Source organism: Equus przewalskii, chromosome 4, assembly GCF_037783145.1.
Source record: "Equus przewalskii isolate Varuska chromosome 4, EquPr2, whole genome shotgun sequence".
In the NCBI taxonomy this organism is placed as follows: domain Eukaryota; kingdom Metazoa; phylum Chordata; class Mammalia; order Perissodactyla; family Equidae; genus Equus; species Equus przewalskii.
In genome coordinates, this window is record NC_091834.1 from 48,072,127 (window position 1) to 48,088,630 (window position 16,504).

At 35.1% G+C, this 16,504-nt stretch overlaps 1 protein-coding gene across 6 annotated transcripts in view; it reads right to left on the reverse strand.

The window, feature by feature from the left end:
• Positions 1-16,504, reverse strand: part of AGMO (alkylglycerol monooxygenase) — a 339,471-nt gene that overhangs the window by 141,849 nt on the left and 181,118 nt on the right. For all 6 annotated transcript variants that reach the window (XR_011539063.1, XR_011539062.1, XR_011539064.1 and 3 more), the window contains exon 12: positions 11,641-11,746. Coding sequence is in view for 3 of the 6 variants with exons in the window: in XM_070615814.1 (XP_070471915.1) it covers positions 11,641-11,746 (106 nt within the window). In the remaining 3 variants the exon portion in view is untranslated. The remainder of the gene's footprint in view (positions 1-11,640; positions 11,747-16,504) is intronic.

The following is a 16,504-nucleotide window of genomic DNA, read 5'->3' on the forward strand; positions in this document are numbered from 1 at the left end:
GTCGGAGGGTCAGGATTCCCCTTAGAGCTCTTGTGTAGTATATGAAATCCTGTCCGCCCATGGATCTTAACTTATTTTAGCCCTTCTTAAAGGCAATGCAAAAAGAAAGACTGAAAATGAGATCTTGTATGTGTTTAATTCCTTGCATGCTGACAAGGCCTTATATCACAAGGCTGTGCTTGCTTTCATTTGGGGGATCTATTTCAAACGCAGCGGGCCATCTTGTTAGTGCATGGAGGGTGTTGTATGCTGAGGTCATAAATCATAGCACAGCGCGTGGCACACCCAGACTAGAGGAGGCAAAATGCGAGGCTCTTTGTTATTTCAAATGTAGGACTGGTGATTATAAAAAGAGGCAGGGTTTCTTTTTTTAAATGCCAAGCAGAAAACCAAGGTGATGTGGAAATAATTTCTTGCGAGCAAATGATGTTTACCTTAAGCTGCTGCTCATAAGTCACCCTGTTGACCCTGGTAGATTAGACCCACAAGTGAGTCAGGTAAAAGGACAGTCATGAAAAATGTAGAGCTACATGAGTCAACAGGATAGAAAGTGGTTCAGTGGTCAGGAATGGGCTGTGTCAAATGCTAGACTTCTGACATTCCTAAATCTCTATTTTTATCCAAACAATATCATTAATAGAGATTGTATCCACTTTAGAACTCACTGAAACTTCCAAAGTTTGCAATGTTGAACTAAATTCAGCGTTTCCTCTTCTAGTTAATCTACTCTTGGCAAGGAATCCCTTCCTATTTTCAAACAAGAAAAGTAAAACAAGCAAAAAAGCAAGACAAAGTAAATTACACCAACAGAAACTAAACAAAATAAATGTATTAAAATACTTTTTTAAAAAAACTCATGTAATTTTTGATGTAAAATTCTCCTTAAAACACCTAGGTTTTGATGAGTTTAGTATACGTTAATCAAAATTATATAAAATTAGTGTTCTTCATAACACACAGAATATTAAATGTGAGAAAAAATGCTTGATGGTGAAAATCTCCTTGAATCTAAAGTATTTGCAAAAGCTACTGCCCTTGGTGATGCCTTGCTAACATTTTTCAAATAAAGGCCTAAGGGAGAAGGGATGGTGCATAAGAAGATAAGATATATTTATGTCTCTTTATTTTTCCCCATCTTAATAGGAAAATATACATAGAAAACTGTCATAGATTAACATATTCTCATATAGATTCAATAATTTAAAATTCCACACAAGGACTAACAAATTTCAGAAAATTTGATGTGATAATTTACAACCTACTATGTCAAACTATTCTCTCATAAAACAAAAAAGCAGCACCATATTTCAATGTTGCCTTATTTTGTTTATGAAGTATTTTCTTGCTCACAGAGAGAAAAAGTAATTATTTTTAGAAGAAACACAGGAAGAGAACAGTACTTTTTTAAAAAGGGGCCTTATATAAATCCCTCCAAACAGCTTATTTTCACCTGCTATTTAGCCTGCTCCACGCTTAATACATGTTATTTTTATCCACTCATACAGAATAGTATGCAATATGGAAATGAGAGAGAGAGAGATGTGCATGTGAATGAAGTACACATCTAAAGCTCTCTGCGCAAGATCTGGAAGAGAGTAAACATTTGTTAATTGTATGTGATAATAAGCCTTGAAAAAGTTATATCTTTATATTCTTTTTCTTAATCTTTTTTCTTTTTGCTGGCTTTTTTGGTGAGGAAGATTGGCCCTGAGCTAACATCTGTTGCAGATCTTCCTCTACTTTTTTCTCCCCAAAGCCTCAGTACATAGTTGTATATCCTAGTTGTAAGTCCTTCTAGTTCTTCTTGTGGGATGCTGCCACAGCACAGCTCCATAAGCGGTACATAGGTCCATGCTCAGGATCTGAATTTGTGAAATCCAGGCCACTGAAGCGGAGGCAGCGAACTTAACCACTATGCCACCAGGATGGCCACTATATATTTATATTCTAAAAATACTTAAAAGAATGGCAAGGGAGAATGAAAAAATAAAAATATTTTGAAAGAGACTAGCAGTGATACTTTTAAATTGAGTTAGAGGTGAAGGAAACAGAGTGACAAAGCTTTATCATATGAACACAAAAAAAATCTCGAAGGGAATTTGCTAATAATCTCAGTGTTTTTGTATTTATCCTATTCCATGAATTTTGCATTTTTGGCTAAAAATAAAAATTTTATGCCCTATAAAACATATTCTGTTATATGTCACAGGTAGGTTATTGCAGATTTCTTAATTTATAGAACACAAGAGGGATTACAATCTGGGACTATGATCTTGTGGGTGAAGTAGCTTAAATTCACCTGTTGGATAAATAGCTAAGAACAGATAAAATGGCTAATATGTGCATTGTTCAACAGAAGACTCCTGTGCAGTCAGTAATTTAGCATCATACATCTAGGAGGATTTCAATACATTTTAGCAGTTTTGATATGATGTCGAGTAGATTGTGGATTAACTTTAAGTTTTACTCTCCCCTATAGAAGAATGGGGGAAATCTTTATCTATGCATTTAAAATTTAAATAGTCAATAAACCTTGCTAAAGAAGCTATGATTATGGAATTAATCTTCAAATTATACGTCAGCTTTATATGTTTGCATAATTATAGCCTAGATTCATAACCCAGTCCAGGAGATATATAGGCTTAAACAGGTGATTACAGAAGGAATTGTAGTTGACTACATCTAGGACTATATAGAAAAAAGTTTATGTTTATCTGAATTAATAATAACGGATGGTTTAGTAGTAGCATCTTCATGTGTGGAGGTAGTATACCATTATATAGCATGACTCTATGGAATGAAATCCATTTGAGTTCAATCCGGGGGTAATGAGACAAACTACAAGAAAGGAGAAGATACTTTTAACCAATACAAATGACAAAGGATTGGTATCATCATATATAGAATTTCTAAAATGCAGAAGAAGAAAATGAGTAGAAAAACAGGTGAATGACATGAAAAACGAATATCACAGTAAAAGAAGCAAAAGCAGCCAATAAAGATAAAATAATGACCTACTTCAGTAGAAAACAGGAAAATGGTAATTAGAAATATAATGAGATATTGTTTAATCCCCAGATGAACAAAAGTTAAAAATCTGACAACTCTGCCTTTGGTGAGTAAATTTGTGCTCTGATAGTAGTAAATTTAGCAACACCTTGGAAAACAACTTGATGTTCTCTTAAGAATATAAATGGGCACATTTCCTACAATCCAGCAATTCCACACGTAGCTGTAAAACTTAGAGAAACTCTATATATACGCCACGAGCACTAGGAGATATGTGCATGAATTTTCATTGCAGCATTGTAAAAGTAAAAGCTAGAAACAAACACTAGAGAATGGACATTTTGATACAGTCATTCAATGAAATATTTTATAGCAATAAAAATGAATGAACTACAGCTGCATGCAACAGAAAGGATAATTTTAGAAACAAAATATTCGGTAAATTAAAGGAAATTTCAGGAAACTAAACATAATATGATACCATTTTATTGTACTCAAATATTTTTTAAAAATAAATCAAATATTGCCTAGTGGCAAATTTAAGAAAATGTGAAAAAATTAGAACTTGTTTAGAAATGATGTTTAGAATTTGTTTAGAAAAGCATGGAAACGATAACACTGCAAGATAACGATTGTATGTGTGGGAATGTGAAATAGAGGAAGATTATGCAGGTAACAGATCACACAGTGTTAACAATACCTCACTGGTATTGCAATATCATAGTTTTAATGTGAGTGGTTTTCATTTTATTATCTTTAAAAGTATTTTATATAATTTAATACATGAATACTACATAATAGAAAAAACAATTATGAGTTGATTGAAGAAAAGCATTATTTAAAACTAATATAGTTACTACTCGTAAACACAAAATTTGTGCAGCTGACAAAAATATTTGAAGCTTGAATAATATTGAAATAGATTAGTCAAAACTGCTGTATATTATGAATATTCGTAAGTCAGTGTGTGTTATTTTCCCCTTGCATACATAAGTATGTTTATGGCAGACTATCATATATTTTATGAAAAAAAGTTGAGTGCAGTCTCTTCTTTACATTCATTATATGGCCAGATGTACAGTTGAAATGAATCGTCTAGGATGGCTTCAGACAAATATGTCTATATTCTGTTATTTACTGATCATCATTGTGACATCAACCTAAATAATATAAAACTCAAGTGTGGCAGAGTCGATAAAGGCCATAAATTCGTGCGTGCTCTTTTACAGTTGAGTTGGTTGTTCTTCCAATCAAGAGATGGAGTCTCTTTCTCTACCCTTTGAACATTGGCTAGCCTGGTGATATTCTCTGACCAATAGAATGTGGCAGAAGTCATATTTTTTAAATTTCAGAGCCTAAGCTTCAAGAAGCTTTGTAGAGTCAGCTGCCATGATCCTGAAATTGCCAAGTAAATACCTGGTCTGGCCCAATGGAGAGTGAGAGTTCATGTGGAGGGAAAATAAAGGTATTTCTGCTGATAGCAAAATGGAGTCCCCTCATATGACCCATGTGACTGTCCAGCCCAGCTGACCCCTAGGCTGAATATAGTTCAAGAGTGAGCCCAAGTGAAGGCAGCAATGGAACCACCACAGGATTGTGAGAAATAACAAATCTTCATTATTTTAAGACATTAATCTTTGAGTTGGATTGTTATGCAGAAACAGATAAACACCAATGAAGGCTGAATTTAACCAAAAAAAGAAAGAAGGAAGAATCCGTGAAAACATGAAGCCACTAAGAACTGCTAAACCTTCCTTTCCTTTCTGATACATGTATTTTGACCAACTATTTAGTTAAGAAAGAATGACTGAAAATGCATGCCTTGTTATCTGAAGTCAGTCAACATCTATTCAACATTCTATGTAAGGTTAAAATTCCAGCAACTTGCTCCCTGCATTTTGGTGAATATGAGCTATGTAGCAGGTGCTGTCAATATTTGTTTAATATTTACTGAATAAATAAGTGAATGTTGAAGAGTCTTTGCCATATTTTATTGGGCAGAAGCAAGTCACAGGTGTCACCCACGCTCCAGGAAGGGGATTATGCAGGCTGCCAGGTCACAGAGAGCAGGAGCAGGATCCTGGGGCCACTGCAGTTTCTGTGTGCCACAGTTGGTGAGGGTGCAGACAATAACTCAGACAAATATTTGTATACACAGTCATATGTATTTATATTCACATATATGGTTTATTAGATGATGATAAGTACTATGGTGAAAAATAAATCAGGGGTGGAAGAGGGAAAATTAGAACTTCAATAAAAGTGATACCCAGGGAACACTAGTGGCATTTCACTTAAGACCTAATGTGAGAGCAAAAACCATGCAGATTCCTGAGAAAGAGACAGCAAGGGCAAAATCAAGCACAAACATACTGAAGCAGGGTGGACTGAACGTGTTCCCAGAATGCTGCACATGTCTGGAACTGAGTAAGCAAGAGGGAAAGTAGCAGAAAATGTGATCAGAGCATCAACAAGGGTCAGCTGATCTTCATTTGATAAAACGACATTGTCTTGGATGAGCCTGACTTAATCATGTGAAAGCTGTTAAAAGAGGGCCGGAACCTCCGTGAAGCAAAAGTTTCTCCTTGTGGCTTGATGAAGTCCGCAGCCACGCTGAGGAAGCTCACGTGGAAAGGCCCTGCAGCCAGCCTCTGGGACCTGAGGGCAGGCCCCAGTCAAAAGCCAACACAAAGCTGGGGCCCCAACTCTCACAGCTGCAAGGAAATGAATTCTGTCAACAACCTGAGTGAGCTTGGAAGTGGATTTTTCCGTGGTTGAGCCTCCAGATGAGAACACAATCTGGCCAACACCTTAAATGCAGCCTTTTGAGACCCTGAGCAGAGTGTCGAGCAAAACTGTGCCTGACCTCTGACCCCTGGAAACTGTTAGATAATAAATGTGTGTTGGTTTAAGCCAGTAAATTTGTGGTAATTTGTTAACCTCAATCGAAAATTAATACACCGATTAAAATCTAAGCTCCACAAAGTTAGGGCTTTCGCTCTGTTTTTGCTGGAGCAGGCGTTTAGTAAGTGTCGGATAAACATTTCTGCTTGCCATTAGAGCATTAGACAAGCTGGTTCTATCTTCTGTGGCATTTACTTAGCTCCTATTAGGGCCCCTTTGGGCTGCTGTTATTAGTTCATCTAATCACTTAAACAGTCCCCGGTCGCCCTACTTCTGGACTTTCCAGGGTCCTTTCCCCTCAGTAAGGAGCTCTCCACCTTCGGCTCCACTTGTCCAACTTCTGCCCATCTCTTGTGCACATCTTCACCAGATACATGTCGGTTTACCATTAAGGAGTGATGTGCTCCCATTTTAATGATTTAACCTAAAAACTGTAAATCAGAGTTTTGAATTTTGCTGAGGCCTAAATTTAAAGCCATTGCATGTTCTTTTGGAATCAACTCAAATTATTTGGCTACTAATAAGCAGATATTCTCAGGTTTATATTTTCTTTGCTTTTAATGCCCTAATTCTCAGAACATTAATTTAAATTTGTGTGTGTAGTTTGTGTATGTATGTGTGTGTATAGTATAGATAAGTGGATATAATTATTATTACTAATACTCACTATTTACACACCAGATATTATGCTAGATTCTATAAACTCAATCTTCTTTACTCCTTTAAGTATCAAAACAACACCTGATAGATTTTCATTCTCCTTTTTGCTCAGGGAACTAAGCTGAGGGAATTAAGGTGTGGTTAGTTTAGATAACTCCCTGACAGCCCCACAACCAATCGGCAGAGATGGGAATGATGCTTGGGTTTGTCTGACTTCAAAGCCAATACTTTTTCCAGTACTCTATGCCCATAGTATCAAAATATACGCAAACAAATATTTCCCATTATCTTATATACTTGTCAAACATAGCTATTCATCTGTGACCTCGCTATCTTCTCTTTAAGGGTTCATCATTTTAGACATTTTTAAGCTCCTGATATGAGAAAATTAAATCAATCATAAATTCACAAGTGCATCTTAGAAAGACAAAATTACACTGAGCTAGCAGAAAAAAAATATACATGTATGTGTACATGAGTGAGAAACGAGTGAACGAAAGAATGAAGAGATTGTTTTTCTGTCAAATTTCGGTTTTGTTTTTTTGCTGGGAAGGATTTGCCCTGAGCTAACATCTGTTGTCAACCTTCCTCTTTCCTTTTCTCCCCAAAGTCCCCAGTACATGGCTGTATGTCCTAGTTATAAGTCCTTCTAGTTCTTCTATGTGAGCTCTGGCCAGTCATGGCAACTGACAGCCGGGTGGTATCATTCCACGACCGGGAAACGACCCTGGGCCACCAAAGTGGTGGGAGCGTGGAACTTTAACCACTAGACCGTCAGGGTCAGCTCAGTCAAATTTCTTGTGAATGAAAACTCAAGTTAAAAAAAAGGCATGTGAGTTGGTGGTCAAAATATTGATGGACCTATCCGAAGAGAAATGTACAGGGACAGGGGCTATCATTGCACACACTAAACGGAACACTGTGCATTTGTGAAGCTCTAAATTCTATTTATAAATAGCAAGAACACCACACTTACCTAATATTTTAGTGGATATAAGGTAAAGGGAATAAATCTCCCACATACTGGTGACAGGATCAAATTCCAGTTAGACTGTATTTCTGAATCACAATTTTAGCTACATAAGAACTGTTTTATAATCTAAATGAAAAATAATTTAAGGTCAATTTTACTGTCTGTGTGTGCTCGGGTGTAGGTGTTTTAAGCTGTAAGTGTAGTCAACAGTATGCTGGCTTAGTATAGAAGAACTGGTATTCATGCAACCCTATGGAATTGGAGTTACATAATAAAGCAATATGACAGAAAAATCCCAACCAGTCTTCTAGATAAACAGTGAAGAGTTACAGGCCCAAAGGCTGATGTTGTGAATTGATTTATAAAAGAAAGGGGATTAATTGCTTCAATGGACTGATTCTAATGATAACTACAAAGAAAAATGATGAGAACATTGCGTCCTTGTAGTATAATCACTCCTAGTCAGTCAGCCCTAATTCTCATTGAACGGAGTCCCTGAGGCCAGCTGTTAGGTTTTTATACTCCTTGTGTGGGGCAAAGGACAGTTTTATTAAAACTGTGATAAATGGCAAAGATTTACAGAAAGTTACATGAAATAAAAAATATGAGGAAAACACAAATTTGAAATAACGATGGAAAAATAAGAATTGTAACTGGTTGCTATTTAAAAAATCTTCAACTTTAAAAGGAAGTCAAGGAAAAGGCTGCTTCACAGGTAAAAATGTTAATAATAAAATACTTTGGGTAGCCCTGGTGGCCTAGTGGTTAAATTTGGCACGCTGTGCTTTGGTGTCCTGGGTTTGGTTCCCAGGTGAAGACCTATACCACTAGTCTATTGGTGGCCATGTTGTGGCGATGGCTCACATACAAAGTGGAGGAAGATTAGCTCAGGGTGAAACTTCCTCAGCAAAAAGAGGAAGATTGGCAACAGATGTAAGGTGAGGGCAAATCTTGCTCAGCAAAAAATAAATTAATAATAATAATAATATTTGCCCTTCTTTACCATACAGTTACTGACTTCTGGTCAGAGAAAACTTGTTCAGTTTTAACTATGGCAATTTAATAGTTAATAATAATTTGAATAATAATAATAGCAGTAATAGTTTTAATAATGGTAATAGCTGTAATTATAGTAAGATGAACAATAAGAACTAAAATGTATCAAGTGCTTCCTATGTTCTACCCATGGTGTCTTTTAATTTTTCCACCAAACATTGTGAAGTAGATAATATTATTACACCATTTTAAGGAACAGTTTTAGTGGTAAACCACAGGCAATGTCTACTCCTGAAGAATAGGCCATGAGCGTGCCTAGATGGACAAGAACAGGTTCTGCAAAGAGTAGATAAGCAGCTTGAAAGATTTGGCCGTAGTGTCCTTCCTTCCTCGAATCACAACCCAAAGATAATTCAGAGGTAAATTATTCAAACTGTTAGTCTTTTAAGAACACTTTGCTGTTAAATTGATAAAACCTTTTATTATGTCTCTTCATATTTTTCAAAGTACTTTTGCTGCATTGTATCTGTACTTTTCATCTAAAACCCTCGAGGTAGATGAGTATTGCTATCATTATGTGATGATTAAGAACTATGGTGTCAGACTTCCTGAGTTTGTATCCTGACTTATTAGTCATGTTAATGCAAACAAGTTATTTAACCTCTCTGTAACTCAATTTTCTCATAATACTAACACTAAGAGTAATTACATCATGAGTTACATTGATATGAAGATCAAGTGGAATAATACAAGTAAGGCATTTAGAACATAGTAAAAGTTAAATGCATGTTGGCCCTCACTAAACCTATTTTGCAGGTGACCAACCTGAGGTGAAGAGTCCGATGTCACAGAGTCAGTGTCAGACTAAGAATTCATAACCATGAATTTTAAGGTTCAACATCATGGCTCCTCGATATCCCCTAGGCTGGTTTTCCCAGACTTGACTTTTGGATCCCAAGGCAAGGCAAAGAATTATTCCAAGGGATCTTTAAGTTGATATGAAATAATAATAATAGCATCTAACACTTAGTGAGCATGTACTGTGTGTCCAGCACTCTGTTAAATCTCTTGTATAGAGTATCTCATTTAATCTTCAAAATCTTATTAGATAGACATTGTTACTTTGTCTACTTACAGATGAAGAAGGCAAGGCCAAGAATATTTAAGTGGTCAAGGAACTGCCCAAGGACGCATAACTAGTATGTTCCTGAGCCAGGAATCAAATTCAGGTAACCCGGTTTCGAAACTCAAGTCTTAACCACTCATTCTCACCTATCGACTGCATAAGTAAACTGACATCATCTCACCACTGGAGTTCATCTCACTCAAAAGTTGGACACACTACACTGCCTTCCACTATCCCATCATCAAAGAACCCCAAATGCAATGTGTTTCTGTAGGCATACATTACCACTTGTTTATACCATGGATAACTTAAAGATCCCACATTCTCAATTTTCTTTTGGAGCATTTTAGATAAACTACCACAATATACTAAAGAGCAGATTCATTAAATGGAATTATTCTCTTTCATATCTATAATTAGAATTATAATTAGAATGTCTTCCCTCATTGAGAAGGTGAAAATACTGCTCTTTGATTTTAATGGATCTTTTGGGGACATGTATATTTCCAAATTTCATTAAATACATACAATTTATGCTTCTTCATTTTGCTTTTAGGTTGTAATTCAAGAAACAATATACAAACTTTAATGTCTATTAAATACAAAATGTGTTAGATTAGCTGATATCCAAGATCCTGATACTAAGAGTTTATGCTTCATTTAAAACATTTACATGGTTTTTAAGATTTTTTTTATGTTTCATTTTTCTCCCCAAAGCCCACCAGTACATAGTTGTGCATTTTTAGTTGTGGGTCCTTCTAGTTGTGGCATGTGGGACGCTGCCTCAGCATGGCTTGATGAGCAGCCCCATGTCCACGCCCAGGATTCAAACTGGCCAAACCCTGGGCCACCAAAGCAGAGCATGCAAACTTAACCACTTGGCCACAGGGCCAGCCCCAAAACATTTACATGATTTTTAAAGTAGAAAATATATTCACATCGTTCATAAATTTTAAAGTTACCAAAGAATATTAATAAGACTCTTCCTCTTATTCCTCTCTTCTAGCCACACAATTCACCTTCACACAGGCAACCATGGGTTAGGTTCTTGTTTCTCCTCCCCGATATATTTACATGCGTAAAATAAGTACATTTATATATTTATATACGTGTATCTCCCCCTCCTCATTTTTATACTTATATGCCTTGTATGGTAGCATCAAATTATTTTCCAAAGAGATTGTTTCAATTCACAATCATTACTAAATTCTGAAGGTGTCTATTTTAGTTTTTCCATTGATGCTGGGGGAAATGGTAGCATTTATGCTTCATGCTTAAATAAGGTTATGTATTGCACCTTCTGAGGATGTTGGCAGGTTGCTCCACATCAAAGTTAAACAACAGAACCCTTAATTTAAAAGAAGAAAACTATATCCATTATAATATTAGTGATGAGAATAAAAATTTTTTAACAGTTGTTAAAAGATCTGAAACAATAAATATATACCCAAAAGTTCAATGTAGTTCTTAGAAGGTAAGTTTTAATAGTCATAGAAGATCAAATTATAACATATATTTTTCAGCTGTAGAAAAGTCTCAGTGACATTAATGATTTCCATAAAACTATTACCTCTTGTAGGATTGACAAGACGTCTTAATCACAATTTTCACTTTAACGATGTGAAAGGAAAGATCTCAAATGACGGAGTCTCTACCAAGAACTTTTTGTAAAATCACTTCTATTTTTTGAGAACCAAATATGCGGCCTAATTTCTTTATAAACATCATGCAACGTAATTTGTCCAACAAGTCTATGAGGTTAGTGATATCAGTCAAAATTTAGAGACCAGAAAACTGAGGCTCAACAATATTAACCAGCTCAAGGAGACACAGCTAAGAAGTTTTGGTAAGTAAGTGAATAGATAAAAAATTCCCACGAGTACCAGTCACAAAATAAATAGACAAAAACATAGCTGAATGAATGAATTAAATACGCAATAGATGTATAACCTTGCTATAGCAAACGTCTTACCTCAAAAGCTAATGACAAGGAAGGGATGAAAGGCTTCAGATGACCAAATCTCCACAGCGTTAGGAACACCAAGCAACGGAGAGTTTCCACAAGAGCTGCCTTAGGTCTGAAATAAGCATCATCAACGTGAATTAGCTTTAAATATGCTCTTCATGTGTTTACATGTTATAATCAACATAGTGATACACATTTCTTTTAATTTCCAAGAAATAGTATTTTAATATATTTGAGGAGCTTGTGCCTCTGAAGTTGTTTGAAGACTGGCATTAAACCAAGAAATGAAATGCATCCTTTTAAAGAAAATCTGTTCTTTATCGATTTATTGCTTAGCTTGAGCATTGATGAGTTAGGGTGAAGCATACTTTCAACTAATAAGTAAAATATTAGACAACTAAATTTCTAGGATTTAAAGTAAATGAGGCTCCCCTCACTCAACTAATACCTTTATACTCCATTCATTCAAAAAAAATGATTTGTTAGGAGGACTAAATTTGTTAACTACTCTAAAATAATGAACAGTCAATTTCTGAAATACTGGTAGCATGGGAAACGTGTAGTTGTGTCTAATATGATATGTAGCATAAATATAGAACTTTGTTAATTCTTTTGTGATGAGTATTTTCTGTATATATGGTATCCTTGAAATTCAAACTCTAAAATAAATGAAATAAGTGTGTTTATGTATTTGAAACAGAGTTGAATGTCACATACAGATAAGCATTTATAAATTGTCTTATAATGATAGTAATGAACAGCTACTTAATCAGCTTAAAATAAGCTTTATATGATATTCATTTAACATTCTGGTAATAGGATTAATTTATTTGTGAAAAAAAAATTTAACAACATTTTTCCCTTGTAAAATAATGTTCTATCACTACTATAAGTAACTTTTTTTTTAACAAAAATTCATATCTGGTTAATTTTTGATGAAAAAGCAGAAATAAGATTTCAATTTTAAAACACATTTAGTTTGTATTAATTCTGTCCTATGATTTACTTTTAACCGTTTATATTGTGAAATGAAACACACATAGGAAGAAGTATATAAAAGAGAAATCTGTAGCTCGATGATTTTCAACAAATAAACAATCGTGTCACCACCACTCAGTATGAGCACCCGCACAGCCCTCTCACCTCCTCAATGCTTCCACCCGCCCTCCATCTCAGAGAGATTCACTATCCTGATTTTTACAGTAATCACACCCTTTCTTGCAGTTTTTTAATTTACATTTTTACCACTTTAGTATGAGCTCCTAAACATTATTCTTTAGTTTTATCTTTTTTTCCTGCTTCCTATGAATGGGATTACATCATATGCACTTTTTTGTAGCTAGCATCTTTCATTCAGTGTTGTTAGTGAGATTGTTGTTATGCTGCTGCATGTAGCAGTAGGTCATTCCTTCGCTCCTGCATAGTATTCCATTGTGTGAATATACCAATATCCATGAGTTCGTTCACCTGGTGAAGGACATTTTGGCTTGTTGGCATCACTCATTTATTATGAGCAATGCTTTTTGAACACTCTTTTACATGTCTTTGGGTATATTGGTGAGTGTATGCCTAAGCTGGAACTGCTGGGATATAGGTGTATATATATATATATGTTCAAATTTAGTAAAATTCTCAAACGGTTCTTCAGATTAGGTATCACAGTACAAACCCCCCTCTTCAGTGTGTGAGCATCCAACAGTTGGTGTTGTCAATCTTTTCAACTTTAGCCGTTTGGGATGTAAAGTCTTTGCTACTAAAATTTGCAGTTAGCTTTTCCCACTTGAGGTTTTATCTTTTACTGTCTCAATGAGAGTCAATTTTTGAAGAATTGAGTTTTGAAATACTATTATAGTCTAATTCATCAATTTTATCTTTATGATTAGGGATTTTTGTGTACCGTTTAATATTTTTACCTACTCTAAGATTATAGAGCTATGTTACTATGCTATCTGCTGGAATCTGTATCAGTTTTCCTCTCACTTTTAAATCCCTGACCCCAGAATTAAACTTTATGGTGTAAAGTATTTGTCAAGTTTATTTTTCTTATTCCTATGTGGAAATCCAATTTTTCCAAGACCATTTATTGAAAAGACAGCCTTTTCCCACAGCTCTGCAGGGACACCTTTGTCACAAATCAAGTCTCTGTATATGCAAAGATCTGTTTCTAGGTTCTCTATTCTAATCTTTGTGCCAATAAAACATGTCTAATTATTGTAGCGTTATAATAAATCTTGACAGCCAGTAGCACAACTCCTGCCATTTTTTTAAACCTCAAGACTGTGTTGGCTATTATTGGGCCTTTGCATTTCCATATTTTAGAAAGAGCCTGTCAAATTCTATGAAGAAATCTTTTACAATTTCAATTCAGATTGCATTGAATATGTAAATCAATCTGGTGAGAATTGCAATTTTTAAAATATTGAGCATTCTAATCTATGAAGATAGTTATCTCTCTACTTATTTAGTTCTTTCTTTTTCACAATATTTCAATAATTTTATAATGTTTTTAAAGATTTTGTACTCATTTTTCTAGGATGATTTTTTCTTGCTATTTGATATATTTGATGCTATGGCATATTTTATTTGCTAGTACATAAAAATGTAACTGATGACAATTTCTCTAAAAATTTTCCTAAATTCATCTATTAATTTGAATAATTTCCATATAGATTCTTTGAATTTTCTAATTAATCCATTAATTATATTAATCAATTTAAATTGATTAATCTAATGAATTTACTAATTTCTTTCAAATCCTTTTGCCTTTTTTTCTTTCTCTATCCTTCCTCCACTATTTCTAGCACAAGGCCAAATAATAAGCATATTTTAACTTGGCTGGCTTTAAAGGGAAATTTTTAACGTTTCACTACCAAATGTAAAACTTGCTGTAGAAGTTTGTAAAAATAGTTTTTACTTCACTTTCATTTTTGCTGGATGTAGAATTTTAGGTTGGCAGATATTTTCTTTCAGCACTTTAAAAACATCATTCCATTCTCTTCTGGCTTCCATTGCGCTGGTTTAGAATGACATACCTATATTTCAGTATGAGTTCTTTTTTTATTTTTTAACACCATTTGATTCACTTTTTCTTTTAAATTGAAGTCACTTTCGTTTATAACATTATATGAATTTCAGATGTACATCATATTGTATTTTGACTTCTGTACAAACTGCATCATGTTCACCACCAAAAGTCTAGTTTCTACCTGTCACTGTACATGTGCTCCTTTACCCTTTCACCCTCCCTCGACCTCTTCCCATCTGGGAACCACCAACCTGTTCTCTACATCTATGTGTTTGTTCGTTAGTTTGTTTATCTTCCACTTATGACTGCAGCCATATGGTAATTGTCTTCCTTCATCTGAATTATTTCCCCTTGGCATAATACCCTCAAGGTCCATCCATGTTATCACAAATGGCAAGATTTCATCTTTTTTTATGGCTGAATTGTATTCCATTGTGTGTGTGTGTGTGTATACCACATCTTCTTTATCCATTCATCCATTGATGGGCACTTATGTTGCTTCTAAGTCTTGGCTGTTGTGAATAATGCTGCAATGAACATAGGGGTACATATATCTTTTCGACTTAGTGTTTTCATGTGTTTTAGTTAAAGACCCTGAAGTGGAATAGCTGGATCATATGGTATTTCTATTTTCAATTTTTTGAGAATTCTCCATAGTCTTTTCCATAGTAGTTGCCCCAGTTTGCATTCCTACCAGCAGTGTATGAGGGTTCTCTTTTCTCCACATTCTCTCAAAGACTTGTTATTTCTTGTCCTTCTAATTATAGCCATTCTGACAGTTGCGAGGTGATATCTCATTGTAGTTTTGATTTAAATTTCCCTAATAATTAGTGATTGAACAACTTTTATGTGCATGTTGGCCATCTGTATATCTTCTTTGGAAAAATGTCTGTTCAGATACTTTACCCTTTTTTTAATTGGGTTGTTTGTGCTTTTTTGTAGTTGAGTTGTATGAGTTCTTTGTAAATTTTTTGATATTAACCCCTTATCACATATATGACATGCAAATATCTTCTCCCAATTGGCAGATTGTCTTTTTGTTTTGTTGATGATTTCCTTTGCCCTGCAGAAGTTTTCAGTTTGGTGTAGGCCCATTTGTTTATTTTTTTCTTTTGTTCCCTTTGCCTGAGGAAACACGACATTCAAAAAGGTACTGTTAAGACCAATATCAAAGAGTGTACTTCCTATGTTTTCTCCTAGTAGTTTTATTTATTTAACTTTTTTGAAGAAGATTAGCCCTGAACTAACTGCTGTCAATCCTCCTCCTTTTTGCTGAGGAAGACTGACCCGGAGCTAACATCCGTGCCCATCTTCCTCTACTTTATAGGTGGCACGCCTGCCACAGCATAGTATGCCAAGTGGTGCCATGTCTGCACCCGGGATCCAAACTGGCGAACCCTTGGCCACCGAAGCAGAACACGTGCACTTAACTGCTACACCACCAGGCCGGCCCCCTCCAGTAGTTTTATTGTTTCAGGTCATACATTCAAGTCTTTAGTCCATTTTGAGTTAATTTTTGTGTATCGTGTAAGATATAGCTCCCCTTCCTCTCCCACCAAAACCATTTCTAGATTTCTATCTTCAAACTTGCTAATTCTCTCTTCCATATGGTCTATTCTATTTCCAATGCTTTCTACTTTATTCTTTGTCTCATTTATGTGTTCTTCAGCTCCAGAATTTCTGGGTGGTTTTTTTTTTTAACATTTCAATCTTTTTGGTGAAGTACTCCTTTTGCTCATTAATTTTATTCCTGCACTCACTGTACTGTCTTTCTGAGTTTTCTTCCAACTTGTTGTGTTTCTTCATGACAGCTAGTTGAAATTCCCTGTCAGTTAGATCACAATC